This window comes from Rattus norvegicus, chromosome 10 (assembly GCF_021556685.1).
Source record: "Rattus norvegicus strain SHRSP/BbbUtx chromosome 10, alternate assembly SHRSP_T2T, whole genome shotgun sequence".
In the NCBI taxonomy this organism is placed as follows: domain Eukaryota; kingdom Metazoa; phylum Chordata; class Mammalia; order Rodentia; family Muridae; genus Rattus; species Rattus norvegicus.
In genome coordinates, this window is record NC_141543.1 from 67008735 (window position 1) to 67030267 (window position 21533).

The 21533-nt window shown below is 43.3% G+C and overlaps 1 protein-coding gene and 1 long non-coding RNA gene across 2 annotated transcripts; one reads left to right on the forward strand and one right to left on the reverse strand.

The window, feature by feature from the left end:
* Nucleotides 1–3004: 3004 nt before the first annotated feature.
* Nucleotides 3005–21481, reverse strand: Glod4 (glyoxalase domain containing 4). The gene is given in 9 exon segments (NM_001014227.1): nucleotides 3005–3564; nucleotides 10481–10567; nucleotides 10654–10767; nucleotides 11360–11446; nucleotides 11834–11970; nucleotides 15448–15592; nucleotides 17152–17272; nucleotides 18617–18666; nucleotides 21357–21481. Coding segments are annotated over 9 exon segments (897 nt in total). The 5' UTR covers nucleotides 21447–21481; the 3' UTR covers nucleotides 3005–3498.
* On the forward strand, nucleotides 13660–14872 carry LOC148002969 (uncharacterized). The gene is made up of 2 exons (XR_015631814.1): nucleotides 13660–13769; nucleotides 14067–14872. It is a non-coding gene; the product is annotated as an uncharacterized LOC148002969 (long non-coding RNA).
* Nucleotides 21482–21533: the final 52 nt, after the last annotated feature.

Below are 21533 nucleotides of genomic sequence, written 5' to 3' on the forward strand. Positions count from 1 at the left end.
ATGAGAGTGGAGTCTGTTGCAAAAGAGACTATTAGCATTTTGTCTAGGCTCCACCCCAGTTACCTGGCAACAACCAGATGTGCCTGACTCACTATAAAAGGGCCCCTCCTCTCTTGCTTTCTTGCTCCAGTTTTGTCCTCTCCCACCTGTTTACCCTCACTTCCCATTCTGCTCATGGCCAACCTCTACTCCTCTCCCCCTCTTTCTGCCTTTCTCTGTCTCTACTTATTACCCTCTGAACTCCCCTTCCCATGCCCCGAATAAACTCTGTTTTATACTATACCGTGGTGTGGCTGGCCCCTTAAGGGGAAGGGATGCCTCAGCATGGGCCCGCAGAGGTACTCCCTTAGCCCACACCTGACTGCACATCTACCAAACATATTCCTTTTCTATCTTTTTATAAAACACAACACTGTCATTAATAGTCTTCCCAGTCCCACAATCTGTGTGGATATTTGGCAGAAGAGCAGATAGGTGGGGTGAATCATGTTACTAAAATAACCAGGATTGGAGGGTGGGGGCTTGGATCTGTATTATCAGGGAGTATCAACTCACCAAGAACCCAACAGTATAGAGGAGAAAGGGACTCTGCCTTCTAAAGAGCTAAAGTCAGAGAAAAGCCCTCACCTACAACAGGGGTCCAGAGAAGTTAGGATTTTGATGCAACTGAAACTTTCAGCGACAGCGTTGAAGTAACTCAGGCATTACGCTACAGCAGCAGCTGAGGGACAGTGAAGCATGATGGCTTCCTAATGTCAGTGCCTGGAACACTCATCAGCCTTAGCAACCCAAACGAATGCTAGTAGGACTGCTGTTCTTAAGCTAAGTTTCTGCTTGGGGCCCTGTGATGGACAGTATATATATGCATGCACATGTGGCTCATGTAAGTACCAGGATATTCTGTTAATTACTACAGAGGCATCAGGGTGCTAATGTGCCCAGAAGCTGGCAAATGAAGTGTTAAAGTAGAATTCCAAACTGCACTAGCATGGCATTTTTCATCAAAATCTGTCTTCTGTCTTCGGCAAGTAGCACTTGCTGGGCACATGTGAGGCTCCAGGGTTGTTTGGTCTCTAGTAAATCTGTTCATATAACAGCAAGTTTCTATAGGCTTCTATAGGCTTTTTTTTTTTTTTTTTTTTTTTTTTTTGGTTATTCTGTTTTATGAGATGGGGTTTGGCTGATCTGGAATTCACTGTGTAAACTAGGCTGGCCATCAGAGACCCATCTAATTCTTCCTACTGAGTGCTGCATTTAAAGTATAAGCAACCATGATGGCTGTAAAGTATATATTTTATCAATAATTTTTGTTGTGTGTGCACTATGTGTGTGAGGGTGCCAAGTGTGCATGTGAAGGTCAGAACACAATTCAGAGTTGGTTCTCTCCTTCAACCTTTCCATGGATTCACAGGATCAAACTCAGATTGCTAGGCTTTCCTGGAAAGCATCTTTACCTACAGTGCTCTTTGCGGATCCTATGATATAGGCCAGACTAGACCAGGTTAAAAGTAGATTGTTGGGAATTCTAATGCTTTGTCTTAATTTACCTCCCCAAAGTCTCTTTTCCAGATGCTGAGGGTCCCTGCCCCCAGATGGCTTTGCTTTGTAATGAAGAATTGCTGTAGAGCCAATGGCTGGGCAGGGAGAGGGAGGCTGGGCTTTTAGATTGCTTGGGCAAGGGATGGAGGGAGATGAAGAACAGGCAGAATAGCCATGACTTGGAAACAGGCAGATGTCAGATTTAAAAGGTGCAGGAGAGAAATCATCTAGTAATGCACGTGTATAGGGAAAGCGGATCCATGGGAAAGGAAAGAAGGAAACTGCAGCAAAGATAAAATAGTGATTTAGAGAGTGTCAACTCTGGAATGCTGGATGGGAATGTGTGCTAGCCAAGGGGAGGTTTGGAAGTGCCCAGCCATTGAGCAAGTTAAAATTAAAAATTAAGCTTGTGTGTGTGTGTGTGTGTGTGTGTGTGTGTGTGTGTGTGTGTTTTATTCTCGAATCTAGAAAGCTCTCACAAGTGGCTAAAGGCTGGATCACCCGACAGAAGGGAGTTCAAAGCAGTTTACCTATTCACCATCATGGTCGATAAAGGCAGGTCTATTAGGAGGCAGCCCTCAGGTTCACTGATCTCACAGGTAGGGATCAGTGAAGTCACACATCCAGGCTAAAGCAAGGAGGTTTTTCAGAGTTTAGGTGAGGAGTGATGATGAGCCAGCTAGGAGCTGGATTCTGTCCATACATGGTCAAAAAATATTCTTTCAAGAAAAAAAAAAAAAGTAACAACATCAAGCCCGGTGTCTAAGTTAGGGGTTCTACTGCTATGAAGAGACACCATGACCACAGCAACTCTTAAAATGGCAAACATTTAACTGGGCCTAGCTTATAGTTTCTGAAGGTCAGTCCATTATCATTATGGTCAGAGACATGGCAGGCAGACTTGGTGCTGAAGGAGCCAAAAGTTCTATATCTTAATCGAAAAGCGGTCAGGGGGAGACTGCCGTTGTCCACACTTGAACATATATGAGAGCTCTCAAAGCCCTGCCTCCACAGTGACACACTTCCTGTAACAAAGCTATACTTCCTCCAATAATGCACTCCCCATGGGCCAACCATGCTCAAACCACACCTGGAAGAGTAGCATACATTAGAATCCTAGCACTGGAAGCTGAAGCAGGAAAAGTTCAAAGCCACCGAGTATGGTGCCTGTGCATTTAATCCCAGCAAGAGGCAGGGGCAGGTGGGTCTCTGAGTTTGAGGCCATTCTAGCTGACAAGAGTTCCAGGTCAGCCAGAGCTACAGAATAAGACTCTGTCTCAACAGGAAAAAAAAGTTAAAAGCTACCTTGAGTTACATGGTGAAGTGACAGGTTACCCAGAGCTATCAGTGAGGACTGTCTCAGAAAGCCAAAGCAAAAAAGTTTCTTTAAATGCCAAGACCTTCTGTGGTAAGATATTAGAACAGTATCCTACCATCAGATCCAGGAAATGAGCACTCTAAGCAGTAGATTTGGCTTTTGTTTTATTTTGTTTTGTTATGTTTGAGGTAAGGTCTCTATAGTCCTGGCTGGCCTCCAACTCGGAGATCTTCCTATCTCTGCATTCCAAGTTCTAGGATTAGAGGAGTGTGCCCCCATGCATAGCTGATTTGGCTTCATTTTGATACTTATTTCAATATTATCTACATGATTAACAGGTAATCAAATTTTCCTCCAGACCCAACCAAGAGTAATGTTCCATTCAGTTGTTTCAGTCTGGACAAAAAATTTGTTACCAAATTTAATTCAATTACACACAGTAGAAATTTGCCTCTCCCAAGAGTGATAAAAATATTTCTTTTTTAAAACAAAACAGAGCCTTGAAGAATGAAACTACCACACAGACCTCCTATGCAAGACACAACCAAGTCGGGGGAGCATTTATCAAAGCAGATAAATGCCATCCTGATAACAGACTAGACCGGAGTTGTAAGTGCCATTCGTCATTAACCCGTCTTCCATTAACCCGAAGCCTTTGGTTTATTTCTTGTAGCAAACCACTCGTCACTTTTGTCTGCTGCCATTGCCTAAGGAAACAGAGAGACAGATGTTATTCCAAGTCTGCATTCTCCACCATGATATTAACACTAAAGCAGTTCGTCTATGGAGAGAAGGTTGTTCACCAACAGGAGAGCTGGTGAGTACTAAGCAGTTGCTTAGTGATTTGCACATATAGCTAGCAAGAGAGCCTGGCTGCTGCTGACAGACTAGGGACTTTGTGACTACCAAGGCCTCGGGAGGACAGGAGCCTTCAGGGCTTATGAGCTCAGTCTAAGGCAAACGGAATGAATGTGGCTCCGTGGTGGAGTGCTTACCTTCAGTCCACACCCCAGTACCAACACCAAAGTAGTGTCTTAAACAGCCTGGCAAACACTTTACTCCCAGCACTCAGAAGGCAGAAATAGGGAGATCTCTGTGTTTGAGGCCTGCCTAATCTACAGAGCAAGTTCCAGGACAGTCAGAGATACACAGGAAAACCAAATCTTGAAAAACCAAAACATCTGCCTCTATAAATCATTTAGCCATTTGGTAATGAAAAACTTTTATTCGGCCAACAAGAAGATATAGTAACACTTTTTTTTTTTTTAAAATAAGTGAGGTTTTGGGGCTAGAGGGGTGGCTCAGCAGTTAAGCACATGTACTGACTGATCTTGCAGAGGGCCCGGGTTAGGGCACCATCATCTACGGCTCACAGACCATAAATCTATGGGAATTAACACCTTCTCCTGCACCACAAGGCACCTACATGCATGTTATATAGTAACACCACACAAAGAAACAGAAATAAAAATAAATCTTTGATTTAAATTGAGTTTTTATCATGTACTAGGTTCTATACTGGGTCTAGTATGACAGAAGTGACAGTCTGGGCTTTGGGGATTAGAATGAACAGCTAAGGACTCACACAGGAAGTAACTGTTCACAAGACAGCATGTTTGTTTTGAGGTATTTAGTGTAAAAGACCCAGAAAAGGCTAAACATGCCTTTAATTCCAGTACTTGGGAAGCAGAGGCAGGCATTCTGGGAGTTCAAGGCCACCCTGGTCTACAGAGTGAGTTCCAGGACAAGCTACACAAAGAAACCTGTTTTGAAAAACAAAACAACCAACCAAACAAACAAAAAAAACTCCAACCAACCAAACAAAAAAATCCTCATAAAGTTTTACCAAATTAAAAGGTAAGGAACAACTAAATATTTGGAGTAATAACATAAGAAATACTCGTCTCCACCTGGAGGAAATCACAAGATAATGTTTACATTAGAAAACATAACAAAAATATAAGGAATAATTTGATTTAGTGAAGGCAGAAGTCCTGGGCAGTGTGCTTCAGAAATGGGACAAGACATGACTATGTTTCAATTATACGAGCTTAGACCTAGCCGGCCTGGTGGTGGACACATGCAATACCAGCATTCAATGGTTAAAATAGGAAATTTGCCAGTTCTAGAACAGCCTAGGTTACTTCATAAATCTTTGCCTTAAATAAGTAATAATTTGGGGGCTACCTGATTTGCTATGCTGATGAAGACATAAAGGACCTAAAGCAGCATTAGGAAACAGCTTCTCAGAACTGAATGAGATGTCTCTTTCTTAGCAACCATGAAGAATGGAGAAAAGAACAATTAACTCTGGGATGGAGGATCTAAGAAAACCTCTTCGTTTTGAAGGACCAGGTTAAGAAGAGAAAGAAAAAAAAAAAACCACTTTGGGTGGTGACAAGAAGCTGTGTTTTTGTTACTATAAGCATTGTGGTGAGAGTAGAGTAGGAAAGGCTGGACCGGGAGCTTTCCAGAGATAAGACAGGCCACAGAGTAGATAAGGGCAGCAAGCTCAGTCAGTGAAGAAAGTATCAGGGAGTCAATAGAGCTAGGAGATTAGTTTAAAACTCACTAGATTTCAAAAGTGGTGTTAAAAGACCTGAGATATCTCAGAAGTAGAACTCAGCTCTTGGTGAATAATGGCTAATAGAATTTAAAAGGAAATCAAAATAAATGAGAAAAAGCCATGTTAAAGTGCATGTGTCTATAAACCTAAAACTACCCTAGGCTTGGCAAGATGACTCAGCAGGTAAAGGCACTGTGGCCAATGGGCAACCTGAGTTTGATTCCCAGGACTCACATGGTAGAGGGAGAGAACTGACTCCCACAAGCTGTCTCTGACCTCCACTGACAGGCCATGGCTTGCACAGGCCATGCGGTGAGTGAATAAAATGTAACAATCTTCTAAAGAATAGAACATTGTAAAGTAAAAGTGGGTTCAGTGCAAATCAAAGAACAGCTCGGAGGAGTCTGGCTAGAACAGCAGGACAGTCCGAGATAACATTGTCTGTCTTCCTTCCTTCCTTCCTTTCTTTCATTTATTTGTTTTTGGGGAAGGATCGCTCTATGTAGTCCTAGCTGTTTTGGAACAGCTATGTAGACCAGGCTGGCTTCAAACTTGCAGAGATCCTCAGGCTCTGCCTCACAAGTGTTAGAACTGCACCCAGCAAGAACTCTTCTGCCCACAGGAAGGACCAGGGTATAGAGAAAGGAAAAGAATTAATTATGGCATCCTGAAAGACCTCCATCCCAGTGTCTGTCTCTCCCATTTATTAAATGCCTGATATCATGAGTATAGTGAAAAGTCTGGAATTTTGGTTTCTTAAAAAAAAACAAAACCCACAAATATTTTAAGAATATTGTTTGGTTTTGGACCCTGGGACAAGAGACTAAAGTGTATATTTTAGGTATCAAAGCAGACCTGACCTCCAGGTTCTCCCAGCATCCCTCAGTTCCTACCTGGCATACTCACCCCCCAACCCTAAACTTTCCAGCCCGGGGGCTGGGCTGCCCTTCCCCCAGGGGCTCCAATCTATATAATCTAGATATTTTGATTTTTGATCTCTCTTCTCTCTCCTTTTCTTCATTCTCTTCCTCTTCCTTTCTCTCTTTCTGTACACTCTCTGTCCCCCGCCCCCATTCTCTCCCCATGTTGACTTCTCTGGCCTGGGGAGTCCTGGGGTCTGTAAACTCATCTGAGAGCAGCTTTCCAAGAAACCCAATAAACCTACCTTTAATATATTCTTTTAAAAAATGATTTATTTGTTTTATATACATTGGTGTTTTATTTGCATGCATGTCTGTGACATTATTGCAACCCCTGGAACAGGAATTACAAGACAGCTGTGAGCTGCCAGGTGGGTGCTGGGAATTGAACCTTAGTCCTGTGACAGAGCAGCCAGTGCTCTTACCTACTGAGCCATTTCTCTAGCCCTGTATCTGTCCTAAATTGGCTCATTTCACCGAGGAGAAATAATCTATAAAATATGCTTTCATTTTAATCCCAGGTGTGGGGTATAGGGCTGACTAGGACTTGCCTTGTGCTCTAGCAGAGGTGTGGTTTTGCCAGGTGCAAATAGTTTCTGTGATTTTCGTGATGTTTGGAATTCTGGGGACTTTTCAGAGGGTATATAAATGCTAGGCCCCAAGAAATCGGGGGGGGGGGTGTTGTTGTTTCATTGTTGTTGGTTGCGGTTTGTTAAGTAGTTGTATGCAAGAAAAGAAGCAAGAAGAAATTAGATATTCTGACAGTGAAGATCAAAAACCTGCCCCAAGAATTTTGATGTCCCTAATCAGTGGGAAGTAGTCTAACGTTGCACACTTTCCTACCCCCAACTTTATTCAGGGATTTCTTTCCTTTCTATCCTTTTTTCTCTCATCATGACTTAGAGGGTTGAAAGGGTGGGGAAAAAAGGGCGGAGAAGGGTGGAAGTAAGAAGAACAGAGATTTGCCTGAGAATCCCTGAGCGAAAAGAAAGAAGGCATGCAGGGACAGAGTGATGTGGGAGGGAGGGACACTGAAAGCAATGCCACAGCATGTGAAGCACAGTGGACTCTCTTGTTTGGGGTATATTTGAAATTTTAATTCATGAAATATCAAAAAATCAAAACTACTATGCAAAAAATGGACAAGACTTGAATATTTAATTTATAAAAGAAACAAATTGCCAATAAGTTTACACAAAGGTGCTCATCACCATTAGTCATTGGGAATTAAAACCAAAACAAGAAAGTATTCGCCATTTTTAGAACAGCTACCAGAATCAAGGAAGCAACAGTAAGAATGCAGTGAAAATGTACGCAAGCAGACCTTTGTACAGACCCGGGAATCCCCAAGCTCCCCAGTGAGAACTTCCAACGTTCCAGAGAGCCTGAGTTTGACACCTTCCAAACTTTACTATCAGGTGCCTCAAGTAAAGACTGAATGGGGCTGTACTGCTGGGCAGGGGCTTGTCTACTGTGTCTCCCCCAGCCCCACTGTTCGTCTTAACTAAGGATTCGCCATGAGCTATTTTTCCAGGTTCTGCAGTGCAACAGTAAACCAGGACATAGTTTTCCTTCTTTAGATTTGTTCTTATGTTTGATCTTAACAACCTAGCATTTACTGTACATGAAAATAAAATCAGCTGTCCAGAGTAATGTGACTATACTCCAATGTCTTTGGTTTATTAAACCAGAATGTTCATCTTTTAACCTAAGAGATGTACTTTTCTGGCTCCCCTTTAGTTCACCCCACGTATTTATTTATTTATGGAGTGTAGTGTGTGTAGGTACACACATGCCACTGTGCAGGGGAGGACGAAAGGACAGTTTCCAGGAATCCACTCTCTCTTTCCAGTATGTGGGTCCCAGGGACTGAACCCAGGTTTTGTCAGGCTTGGCAGCAAGGACCTTTACCCACCGAGCCATCTCACCAGCCCACAGCTATTCTTTGTTATAACCAAACTGCTATGTTTGCCCTTTTGAGCCATTAGTAAGAAAAATAAAGGTTTTGAACTGAGAGCTAATCTAGTAACAAGATAGCTACTTAGTGACTAAGGCAGCTGTGTATTCAGCTGTGTAGAGCGTGATGCACTGCCCAGAGACAATTCCTGCCATAAGTGACAGAACAACAGAACAAGAGATTTCATCATGCCACTCAGAGCAGAGCACGTCTGAAATACGTGAATTACTCGTTTCTGAAGTTTACATTTAAGACTTTCAGAAATGCACATAACAAACTATGGAAAGAGAAACTGGCTAAGGAAGACTCACTTCTGTACATTTATTCTTGTCAGCTGCCTGCCCTTTCCTGTACAGTAAAGCAATTCTCCTAGGTATGGATCTCAGATCCATGAAACGTGGCTGCAAGAAGATCTAATCACAAATGCTACCATCACAAATTGCTCCCTTACATAAAATAAAAATCTACAATCAATCTAAATGTTCACGGGAATAGATAAAAAAATTATCTAATAAAAGCAAAACATGTACTTCCATGCTGGAATCTCAAAATATTTTGAAAGAAATCAATCCCAGCAAAGTGCCTATTAAGTGGATTCATTTGTTTGAAATCCTAGAACAAACAAAATAGACCTACTGCACCAGAAACCCGAACAGTGGCTGCCAGGAAGAAGTGTCAGAGCCATAAAGGAGGGGAGGGGCTGCCAGCACTCAAAAGAACAAAGAAAGAAAGAGCAGCGTATCTGCTAACCCAGAGTTCGCTCAACAGTCTTTTTTCCTGAATGATAAAGCTTTAAAGGCCATCTTCTACATATTTCCTTTAATTCCCAATGATATGTCTACAGTTATGTCTACAATTATCTTCCATAAAGCATACTATAATCCCAATATTTTTATTTTCTTACCTTTTTAGATAAAGTTCTAAATGAACTTTTAGAAGTTCAGAGAATTTTAACAAGTTGGTTACATGTCACTTTATACAGATCAAGAAAGTTTAGAACCAGGATAAACTGATTCCTTTAATCACTCAATTAGGTATTCAGAAGTGACAGAAGCCCAGTGGTCAGGCCTACCATCCTATCTACACGGAAGGCTGAGGCAGGAAGGTCCTTAGAGCCCGGGAACTTGAGGTCAACCAGGACAACAGAGTCCCTGTCTGCAAAGTCTAAAGTATTCAGAGAATGTCTACTCCATGCTGTGTTTGTGTGATGAGAACAGAACCTGCTGCACTTGGCAGGATGAGATCCCCACCAATGTCAACACAGACACTATTTGCTGCCAAGATCTAGTACAGACAGATGAAATATGCATTTCAGACAAGAAATAGAAACTGTGTGCAAATAGATCTTAAAGCAGAAATCTAATTAAAGAAACCTAATGATACAGTCCTAACACTTAGGAGGATGAGGCAGGAGGATCACTAACTTGTATTCAGCTTGCAGACACAGACTCATATCTCAAACTCGAAGAAACAAATGTACAGATATCTGGAGATGGAACACGGCATGGGAAGGGGTTGGTCTTGGTGTTTGTGTGCCCGAGTGTGGTATGTTTATAGAGTGCAGGCAGGAGCACTTGGGGGCCAGAAGGTATCAGATTCCTTGAAGCTGGAGTCATAAGCAGTACTCAACCCTCACATGGGTGCAGGGAACTAAACCTGTGTCCTCTGTAAGAGAGTAAGCTCTCCTAACCACTAAGCCATGTCTGTAGCCACTATTTTCTGTTTTTATGAGACAAGGTCTCATATGCAGCCCTGGTTGGCTTAGAACTTGCAATGAAGACCAGCTGGCCTTGAACTCACAGAGAGCCCCTGCCTCTGTCTCCCAAGAAAAAGTTTAGAAGACGAGAGCTCCTGGATCTCTTGGTATGATATGAGAACAAGTAGGAAGGAAGAGAGTGGTGTCAAAAGGGAACCGGATAACCCAGTAGCCAAGGAAACAAGAGGGGACAGAACCTAGGCACTTCATCCACTAAGCTGAAGAATGGTTGGTTAGCCTGAGGCAGTGGGGAGATGGAGATGCTAATCTCTGTAAGGGGTAAGGTAGATGACATTGAGACACGTCTCTGAATAAAAGTCATCACAACAGGGAAAGGACATGCTTGACAGCACCTGGACCCTATATGTCCTTTATACCATCCTGCTTTGGCTCACTATGATATCGATGTAGAAACAAGACTCACATCATCCAACAATTTGCTTCCTTTTGGATCCATCTTAGAGAGCTCTCGGAAAGCTTCGTCCCCAACAAAGCAAATTTCATGTCCATCCTACATCAAAAAAGAAAAGTAATGTGAAAAAAAAAAAATCCCTGAAGAAATCCTTGAGATGGTAGCCCTCTCTAAGCAATACTTACAGGGTCAGCCAGGATGACCACTTGCACTGTTGCTTTCCCTGGGGTGTCCAGACTCACCAGCGGAGTCAGGATCGATTGGCTCTCCCTTTTCATCAAGTCTTCTAAGTCTGGCAACTTGAAAAACACAAAAGGGCAAGTCAGCAAGGTTCACATAGTATTTTCTGGAACAGTCCTCATTTGACCAAGGCACCACTGGATAGATTTTATTATCTCAGTGGTTTTTAAAAGAATGGGTAAGCATGAAACAAAGTCACAAGCAGAATGAACTCACAGGAAATCCAAAATCCTTAGCTGGGTTGAAACCAGATAGTGACAGAACTTAGAGGATCATAGGCTAAAGAGAGGGCTCAGCGACTAAGAGCGAGTACTTCTCTCAAAGGGGACGCAAGTTCATTCTCAGCAACCATGTCAGTGAGTTCATAAATGCTGGTAATTCCAGCTCCAGGGTGAGTCCAGTGTGGACACCTGCATTCATGTTTATGCATCCAATACACACACTCTAAGAAAATAAAGAAAGAAAAGAGCTAGAGAGATGGCTCTATTGAGTTTGGTTCCTTGCACCCACTTCAGGGGCTCACAACTCCCTGTGAGTTCAATTCTGAGGGATCTAACTGTCCCCACCCCAGGCATGTGCACTGGCACATAGAGACATACATACATATAATTAAAAATAATGAATTTTAAAAACAGGGTAATCAAATAGTACCTCTTTCTGAGGACAAGAAAAGGCAATTCTTCCAAAGGCCGCTGCATGATCAACTGCACCCTGGATGCCCTGTAGCTCCAGCTTGCACTGAAGAGAAAGAGGAGAGTGGGCTGATGCTTTCTGACGGGTTACACATGTGTGTGGTACGAAACTGCAGTGTTTGGTAAGGAGCTGCCACACGAGTGTGAAGACATCAGTACAGATCCCCAGCACCCACATAAAGCTGGCTGTGGTACCATCCCAACAGTGTGGCAGGAGGCAGTCAGGAGAAACTCCACGGCCTACAGGTCAGCTAACCACGAGCGATAACCAAGGAGGTATCTGAGTAGTGTGGTTATTAGTGGGTTTATTTCCTTCTCTTCATCTAGAATCACTGAATCACTGTGAAGAAAGCATGGGACCACTTTCACGTTAACCTGACTTATGAAGCAAACACAAAGGAGCTAACAAGCTGTTCCTATGCAAGTCACTCACCTGGTCATCAGCATAGCCCAGCAAAGCCCGTTTCTTTTCCTCGTCTTGCTCATAAATTTTCATTCCTAAGAGATTAGACCAGTAGTTCAAGGACTTCTGGAGATCAGACACTGCTAGAGTCACCTTTAATACAGGATCTGTAGGTAAGAAAACCAATGTGTGAAGTTGCTTCAGTGGAATGGGGTAAAAGGCCCAACAAGCTTGAGTGTACAATAAAAATTTAGCTTAGAAGGCTGGAGGGGGAGTGTGTGCTTCGCGTACAAGGTTTCCATTTCATTTCCAGCAACTCTCTTTTTATCCAAAGAATTTAGTTTGTAAGGAAAGCATTTTAAACCAACATGAAATGAAACATGAGGCAAAGAAATGACAGCAAAATAATCATTTGGTGAGAAAAGCTATGTGTTTGAATTAAACAGCAAAATGTATTTCTGTGGGGTTAAAGTATGAAATTTAAAGAATGAACTAAGAAAGTAAGTACAAGTAATTTGTTTTTCATTATTTAATTTTATTGTCTTGACAAATTAATAGTGCTAACTGTTTTATTGCAGGGAAAGAAATTAAAACAATAGAGTGTAACTTAGAAAGTTTGTGGGCACAGATTTGACAGAATGTACCAAAAGTTTTAAAAATGTACTGAAAAAGCAAAGTCGGGTCTCAGCAGTTCAGAAAGGAACTGTGGCTGTGTGAAGGGCTTTTTATTACAAAGGCCTTTCCCAGTGTTGCCCAGAACAATGAAACACTAGGAACAACGAAAACACCCAACAACAGAGGCTGCTTATCTTCTGCAGAGAAATGCTGCCGTGGAGTTCCTGCAATGGCTTCTGCAGGGCACATTTATATGTGTGCATGTATTGTTTTCTATAAAAGGTCTCAAATACTCTGGAATGCTCACGGCCGTTACCTCTAGACACATGGGTACTACTTTCCTCCTCTCATTACCCTCCCCCTCCTCTGCTTCCTCTTCCTCTTGTACATGCAATATGTTAAAAAATTTTTTTCTAGGGTTAAAAAAAAATCTAGACAGACATACACAAATAAATGTAATTAAAAAAAAAATCCAGGTGGTAGTGGCGCATGCTTGGGAAACAGAGGCGGGCAGATGTCTGAGTTTGAGGTTAGCATGGTCTGTAGAGAGAGCTCCAGGATAGCCAGGGCTACGCAGAGAAACCTTGTCTTGAAAAACAAAAACGTAAACAAAACAAAACAAAACAAAAGCCAACTAAAAGCAGCTAGAATATAACGGAAGCATGCATATTGTAAGTTGGTGGTCTGACACCGCAACCCCCCCACCCCCCCACCCCCAACCAGGCTGAACCCAGGCCCTTGCACATCAGACAAATACTCCATCACTAAGTGGTAGCCCCAGGCCTGTGAAACACTTTTCTTTTTCTTTCTTCCCTTATCTTTCTTTTTTATTTACTGCAATATAGAAACTTTACCTAGGACCTCACACACACTAAGCAAGCATTCTGTCACTGAACCTTTTTGGCCACTTTTAATTTTGAGACTGGCTCTTAAGAGGTTGCCCAGATGGGCCTTGCTCTTTAGTCCAACTAGGCCTCCTTGCCTTAGTGTATAAATCCTCCTCCTAGCTGGGATTATAGGTCTGTGCCACTGGGTGTGGCCAAGGTAACTTTGTAAGGAGCTGTTGTACAACCACATCTGACTCATCTGACTATGACAAACTTGGGGTTTTCCCCAGTTTCCATCACCTCCATCCCATCTGCAGGATAGCAATGCCAAGACTAACCATTGTAAGATGATGTCATACAGGTGAAGGCAAGATAGAACGAGGCCTGTCATTGGATGAGAAGGAAGGAAGGGTGGGAGAAAAGTTTGAGGGAAGAGGAAGGGACAGGAACTGAAGGAGACAGGAGGGAGAAGCCACCAAGAGAACATGGAGGCTGATGTTAAGATTCCACCCTGTACCTTCCAGGTTGTTATGAATGTTCTTCAGGGATGGATGTATACAGGGCTTTGTATGCTTAGGTGGGCAATCATCTTATCAATTGGATCAGAGGTTATTGTGTGGTGTGTTCTTTCATGTGGCGATTTAAATTCAAGAGCGTGTGTGGTGGCTGGAGACATGTGTATGTCTGGCATGGTGGTTACCTGTCTTGGGAACTGGATGGGTAGAGAGGTTGCTGCCAGGCTCAGAGAGAGGCCTTTGCAGTATGATGTGGGGTCCTGGAGCTAGTGGGAGTAAGACAGCATTTTATCTATTATTTTACAGCAACAAACCATGGTGCTGCTCACAGGAACTCCTCCTGGGAAACTCAAGTTTACTGTTCTCCACTGATGGCAAAATCATCAAATTCAAGTTCGTCCAGAGTCTGAGATCAGTGACAGAAGAGACCTTAATTTTACTCCCCAGAACTGAGCAAGCAGCAGACACTCTCCCCAGAGTCAGAAGGCCTGCAGGATAGTCGCAGGTGCAGGCCGAACCAGACCAGCAGGAAGCGGATGCCTCAGAGATCTTAGCCCGGAAAGGGCAAAGCATCTTGGGAATATGGAACTTGCTGTCATTTTTTTTTTCTTTTTTTCTTTTTTTTCTTTTTTTCCCCGGAGCTGGGGACCGAACCCAGGGCCTTGTGCTTGCTAGGCAAGCCCTCTACTACTGAGCTAAATCCCCAACCCCATGGAACTTGCTGTTATTTTAAGTCCAGGTTGAGTATCTCTTACATAAGATGCTTGGGAACAGAAGTAGCTCAGTTTGTAAAACTGCATGGACTTTACTGGCTGAGAATCCCTAATCTGAAAATCCAAACACTAGAATCCAAGTACAGAACTCTGGAGGTCGAGGCAATGCAATCCTTGAGTTCTTGGTTAGCCTATACTGTGTGTTAACACAGGTTGGGTTTTTTGTTTTGTTTTGTTTTTTGTTTGTTTTTGAGACGGTTTCTCTGTGTAGCCCTAGCTATCTCAGAACTGAGAGATCTGCCTGCCTTGGCCTCTAGTGCTGGAAGTAAAGGCTCATGTCATGATACCCAGCCCTAAGATAAAGTCTTAAATAAAACAAAATAAAAAAATTTAATCTGCTATTTTGGAATTCTGAATAGGATACTCAAACAGAGTGTATTAAATCTGACCAGTGAGTGATCTGGTAGATTCCAGTGGTTTGTTCTGTTTTTTAAAAAGTCTGTTTGCAGGCTCCTTCCAAAGTGTATATGGGAGCACGGAGCATAGTGTGGGAACTAGCTCTAACAGCATGAGACGACAACACAAGGAGAAAATCTGGGGTCTTCATATGGCTGAGCTGATGAACTCTCAGTCTTCCTACCTGCTCTGGGAACTGGAAACATGCTCTTAGAGTTCAAACTAGTTTAAGCTGGGTTTGCTGTCATTTGCGGCTGAAAAAAAAAATCCTAAAGAGATATATTATCTGTAGAACAGAACCAGTGTAGATTCTCTGCAGCTAGGTACTAATACACAACACTTACCTAATGTATGTAAAAGGGAAGAACTCCCTAGCATACAGGCAAGAACACTGGCTTGGGAAAGATACAGCCATCAACATAGGAAAGCTACATTACAGGAAGAACTCCACCTCAGCACCCTCTCCATTCCATCTTCATCAAATGTGCCTTTAAACAGGCTCTGCCTGGCCTAATTACCTGATTGAGATGGACTTCTGTCCTGTAAGTAGAACTTATATCCTCCTGGGGCCTCAGTTTCAAAAACCCCTTCTGCAACTTTACTGAGTGGCCACTCCAGCCTCCTGGCATTGCTGACAGCCTGGCTGGAAGCAAGCGTGAGTCCCTGTGACAAATGACATCCACACAAATCATTACAGCAGAGCTGTGGGACAAGGTAAGGAATCCCAGAACCTAAGATTTAATTAGCATTTTCTTATAGTCATTCAAAAAAAGAGTATTAGGTATTTTTTCCAAATTCTCCAGATTCAGACATTTATAAATCACAGCAAAGAAATTAAAATATCTATGATATTTAATCCATTCAATACCAAAGAAATCTTGATCTTACATGGACTGGTGAGCTATCCATTTGAGACAATTTGGATTTAGTCATTCATTCATTCATTCATTCATTCATTTATTTATTTATTTATTTATTTATTTATTTATTTATTCTTTTTTTCGGAGCTGGGGACCGAATCCAGGGCCTTGCGCTCGCTAGGCAAGAGCTCTACCGCTGAGCTAAATCCCCAACCCCTAGTCATTCATTTATAAGGCTGACCCTGAACCTGAAACTTTGCTTATTCTAAGTAAGTGCTCTCTTCCACTAAGCTATATCCACAGTCTCCTTTTGGATTCTAAGCACAAACACTTTAACTATGAAGGCACTCTTTAATCAAAGTTGCCAATAGTATATAATTCTGTCCTCTGGGAAGCCAGCCTTGTTGAGCCTGGACTACCATAACTGCCTCTGTTCTACCTGCCAACCTATCATCTACTTTGTAGCAGAGTAAATGTTTCACAAAGGCATCCTGCAGCTTCTCAAGGAGCCCACAGGCTTTGTTCTCCCTTGATGGCTCTTAAAAGGCCCAACACATTTTTCCCTTTGAGACAGAGTCTTAAATACTAGCCCTGGTTGGGCTCAAGAACTTATAATCCTCCCGCCTCAGCCTTTTAAATGATGGGATTAGTCATGTGCCACCATACCCAGCTATCATGTCACTTGTTATCCCTCTCCTACCATCTTCCCCTCCCCTCTCAGCTTCTCCTTATGACTCTCAAGCAGGGTTTGGGTCCCCCACCAGTTCTCCTCCACCTAGAATCCTCCTCCATCCACGTGCTGCACAGGCTCCCTTCCCTCCTCTGAACTCTTGCTCCATTGTCACCGTCCCACTAACTGTCATCTTCAACTTCAAATTTTTTTTTTAAAGATTTATTTATTGTATATAACTACACTGTTTCTCTCTTCAGACACACCAGAAGAGGGCATCAGTTCTCATTACAGATGGTTGTGAGCCACCATGTGGTTGCTGGGATTTGAACTCAGGACCTCTGGAAGAGCAGTCGGTGCTCTTAACCACTGAGCCATCTCTCCACCCCCCTCAATTTCAGATTTTAAAAAGCCGTCTAGATCTGAGAAATGGCTCAGTAGTTAAAAGTGCTAGATGTTCTTGCACAGGGCCCACATGGGCAGCACACAACCATCCCTAACTCCAGTTCAAGGGGATCTGACACCCTCTCCTGAGCACTTCAGATACTGCACACACATGGTGCACATACGTACATATAGGCAGAATATTCATACATACAGTGTTTCATTTTTTAAAAGCCAACTTTGTTTCTAATCTGGACTATTATAACTGTGTCACCTCATCCAGATACACACTGGACAGTGATATTTACCATGAAGTCATTGCCAAGCTTGTAGTCTCCGATGCCGTAATTGTATGTCAGTTCTGCAACAAAATGGTCATCCTCAGGCCCAAATCCCACCATTGTTTTACTCCATTTCCCATCATAAGGCCTGAAAAAGACGAGAGCAAGTGAACTCAGTGAGCAGAGGAGAAAATCTGCTCCCTCCTTTAGCACATATGGTGGCTTGTCCCTGCTGTCCCATGAATTCTAAATGAGGATGAGATGACCTCTGACAGCAGTGTGGACAGAGCTCCAGCACCCCCACTACATGCTCCACACACCAATCATTTGGCACTTACTTTTTTTTTTTTTTTTGGTTCTTTTTTTTCGGAGCTGGGGATCGAACCCAGGGCCTTGCGCTTCCTAGGCAAGCGCTCTACCACTGAGCTAAATCCCCAACCCCACATTTGGCACTTACTTAAGGAAAGACTTAGTTATCTTTAAAAACAATGTGGGAGAAGGAATCCTAAAGACAGTTCTCTAGTCTAACTTCAAAATAGTTTGCCTATCAGTCAGTAAGCGTGCAAATTCCAGGGGCCTTGGAAGTTTCCAACTTGCCATGAACACTAAGCTTAGTATTACTATTATTTAGTATACTATTGCTTAGTAATACTTAGTATAGTATTGTTAGTATTACTATTACTTAGTATAGTATTGCTAGTATTACTATTACTTAGTAAAATTGCTTTCCCTACTGCTGGTATTTATTTGTGCTTGCATTAAAATATAAAAAAAAATTCAGTTTTTAATAGGATTCCTGGCATTGAGCTCCTTAAACCTTGGAATTTCCTGCTAAGTGGACCTTGTATTCCTAAACCCCTTTTAGAATACCTCGGTTGACGATAATACCAAGCTGACTGAAGGTGAGGATAGCTTGAGGATTTGCTTGGCTGCCAAAAAGACCAAAAGATCAGAATGCCCAGCCACCCTTACCTCTGAGAGGGGGAAAAGGAATGAGAGAGTAAACTCTATAAATCTGTGTAAAAACTATTCAGCAAGATCTGACCAGTTTGTGGGTTGCTGCAGCCATGAGGTATGGGATAACGGAAGCGACTGGAAGCGCCACCCTCCTCTCTTCCACACTGTTCTGCATACTGCTCTTCTGGTTCCTCCTGATCTGACTTCCTCATAAGCCGGTAAAAATGTCAGTAGTGCATTCCTGAGGTCAGGAGGAGGGGTTACTAGGATTGTAGCTGTCTCACACAGCTCCACACAGACAAGGAACTGAGCTAACGTCAGATTCCTGGCTAGAACCTGGAGTCCTGGAGAACTGCTTGCTGTGTCTGAAGTGCCGGCATGACAGTGTGGAGAAACAAAGGGTGATTCCCCATTGCTATTCAAGTAGCTTCTCTTATCTCTTGCCTCTTTTCTGTTACTTTTATTTATTCTTTACAGAGTGTGTTCTGCTCGGAGCTACTCAGAAGCTAAGCTGTTAAGATACAAGGTGTCTTACCCATTACATGCGGCTTTGCAGCCTTCCTCAAATTCCTCATGGCGCAGAACCTAGTAAGAGAATAGAATAAATTATAGAGTTCTACCTTTTGGAGTACTGGGGAATCCAAGGACTTGTGTTAGATAAGCGCTCTACTGCTGAGCAACCCTCTTGGCCCTTGACTTTAAAAGACTTGAGTCTCACTGTGTAGCCCAGTTGGTCTTAAACTATGGTCCTCCTGGCTCAGCCATCCACATGCTGGGACTTCAGGTGCACTAGTATTGCACATAGCACATTTATACAATAAATGTTAAAAGGACATAAACATTACCTTTTGTCAGCTTTATTAAGAGAAACAAGCAGACCTTCTAGGCCACGTGTAACAGAGGTAAGAACTTCTTAAGATAGGCCTGGTAGCACACACCTCTGATATCAGCACTTAGAGGCAGATCGATTTCTGTGAGTTCAAGGTCAGCTTGGTCTACACAGTGAATTCCAGGACAGTCGAGAATACATAATGAGACCCTGTCCTCCCTCGACGCCCCCAAAAGAGTTGCACTCCTAAACAGGTATGAAGTCTCTTTAGGGTAGGAAGCCTCCTGTGGTAGAGAAGAGTATTTAGCACCAGAGAAGTCGGACTGCAGCGAGTAATGCTGAAACAAGCTCTTTCAGGCTCTCTTTCGGACTGAGTGTGACAACACCTCTGTTGGTGAAAACGGATAACCTGTTTAGACACCTAAGACAGAATACAGAAGGCTCTCCCTGTCTTAGTCTCTGCTCCCCACCTCTTTTCTCCTGACACAGAGTTTCATTATGCAGCAGTCTGGCTTGCTGTAGTGTAGGCTGGCCTTGAGCCTCCAAACCGCTGGGATTGCAGGAAAGGAGCACCACACTCAGCTGTTTTCATTTTTCCTTCCTAGCTCCACTGAAGCTCCATTACTTCCCTCAAAGGTTACAGAAATCAACTTTATTAGCTGGACATGCTGGCACTTGGGAGGCACTGAGGCAGAAGCATATCAAGTGCAAGGCCAACCTGAGCTACTTACTGGCCCTGCCCCCACATTAAAAAACAAAACAAAACAAAACAAAACAAACACAAAACTTACTGATTTCTTTCCTTAATACCATCATTAAAAATATACTCCTGAAGCATAGCTCTGATGATATCATAAGTGCCCCCTTACTTTAGCATAAAACTCAAATAGCTTTGCATGCATAGCAACCAAGACAATACCAGAAACGATCCCAACCTGAACGTTCTCACATCCCAATCTCTTCATCTAGCCAAATGCACATAAAAATCAGTGTCAATTTCCAAATTCCACTCCACCTATTCAGGCCTCCTTGAATACTTTTCCCCTCTAATCCTGGTCCGTGGAAATGCTCCTTTGCAGGGTTAATTTATGCAAGGTTCTCATGAATTATTTCCTAAGAAACTAGGTTGGTAAATCTCTCCTTTTGTAATTTTAATATAAAAGTAGCTACTACTTTACAGAACACAAACTACCTGTGAATCAGTTACCATCTGTATGGTAGGTAACATGCTTCATCTTCACAACAACCTTCTGATCAATGAAGAAATGGAATAGTGACACCCAGCATTACTAAACTGTTAGGTATAAATCTAATTTGCTACACATGATCTAAATGGGAATACGTACCAGAGTCATTTGTGCTTGTTACCTAACCTTAGCATGGTAACTTCAAACAGCAGGTGTGTGTGTGTGTGTGTGTGTGTGTGTGTGTGTGTGTGTGCGCGCGCGCGCGCGCTCGCATGCCTGCCACAAGTCAGATTCCCCTGGAGTTCGATTCACAGATGGTTGGGAGCCACTCAACATCGGGAACCCATCTCACACCCTCTGGAAGAAGGGCAATCATTCTTAAAGGTTGAGCCATCTCTCCAGCCCCTACTACAGCAGATATTTCTGACTAATTAATTTGTGTTGACTGACTTGTGCAACTCCCTTTACACTCCTTTCCTTCTGTACCATCTCTAACTAAGCTGGATTTGGACTGCTACAAGTCTGTAAAAAAAAAAAAAAAAATCTGCAGTGGTGTGTTCCCTACCTCCCTGGATGACTAGGAGCACCTCAATAAACCTCTGCTGCACTTTCAGCTAAGTGACCCCCTTAGAATCACAGTTTCTCAAACTGTTTCCAGGTACTAGGAAAGCAACTTGATTCTGATCTCATACTTAAATCTGGGCTGCTTAGAGGAGAGCCACAGATTTACACAGAGAGCCTGAGTACCTACGAAGGAGACCGTTCCAACTTGTCCTGACAGGGCTTGTTCAACTAATGCGATAGTGGAGTGCTTGTTTGGCATGCGAAAGGCCATGGATTCCCCTCCCACAGCCTAAACTTTAAATCCGTAGCCCTGATGGAAGACGAAATTTGCTGATCACATCCAAACGTTTCGAACCAGGGGACCGCTTTGTCGTCAGTTGGAAGAGGCTTTTTATAACGTTTTGCCTATCCATGCTCCTCCATTGCAGGCTCCCCAGGCTAGAAGTGTAATAAATATTTGTGAAGGGCGGTAGGTGAACGTGCGTAGATAATTCATCTGGTAGGTCAGCCCCCTCTCAAAGCCTTCCCAACCCGAAAGCGGGGGGCTCGCAAAAGCTGAAAACGCCGGCGTAGCGACCCGGACTCCAGGGCCCGGCGGCTGAGGTGGCCTCACGCCCAAGGCGTCCTCCCTCCCCAGGTGCGGCCCGGCCGCGCATTGAAGTCTCGCGCCAGCCCCGCTCGGCCCCAGTCTGCACCTGCATCCCCAGGACATCTCGAAAGAAATGCACCGTCTGGAAGCGGTTCCCCACTTTGAAAACGAAATGCAGAGCTCGACGAGTGACCATGACTTCCACCACGAAACCCGAGTCCCAGACAGAAGGCCACCCCGCCCACAGGACCAGGAAGACCGTCGAGTGACGTCACTAGCACGC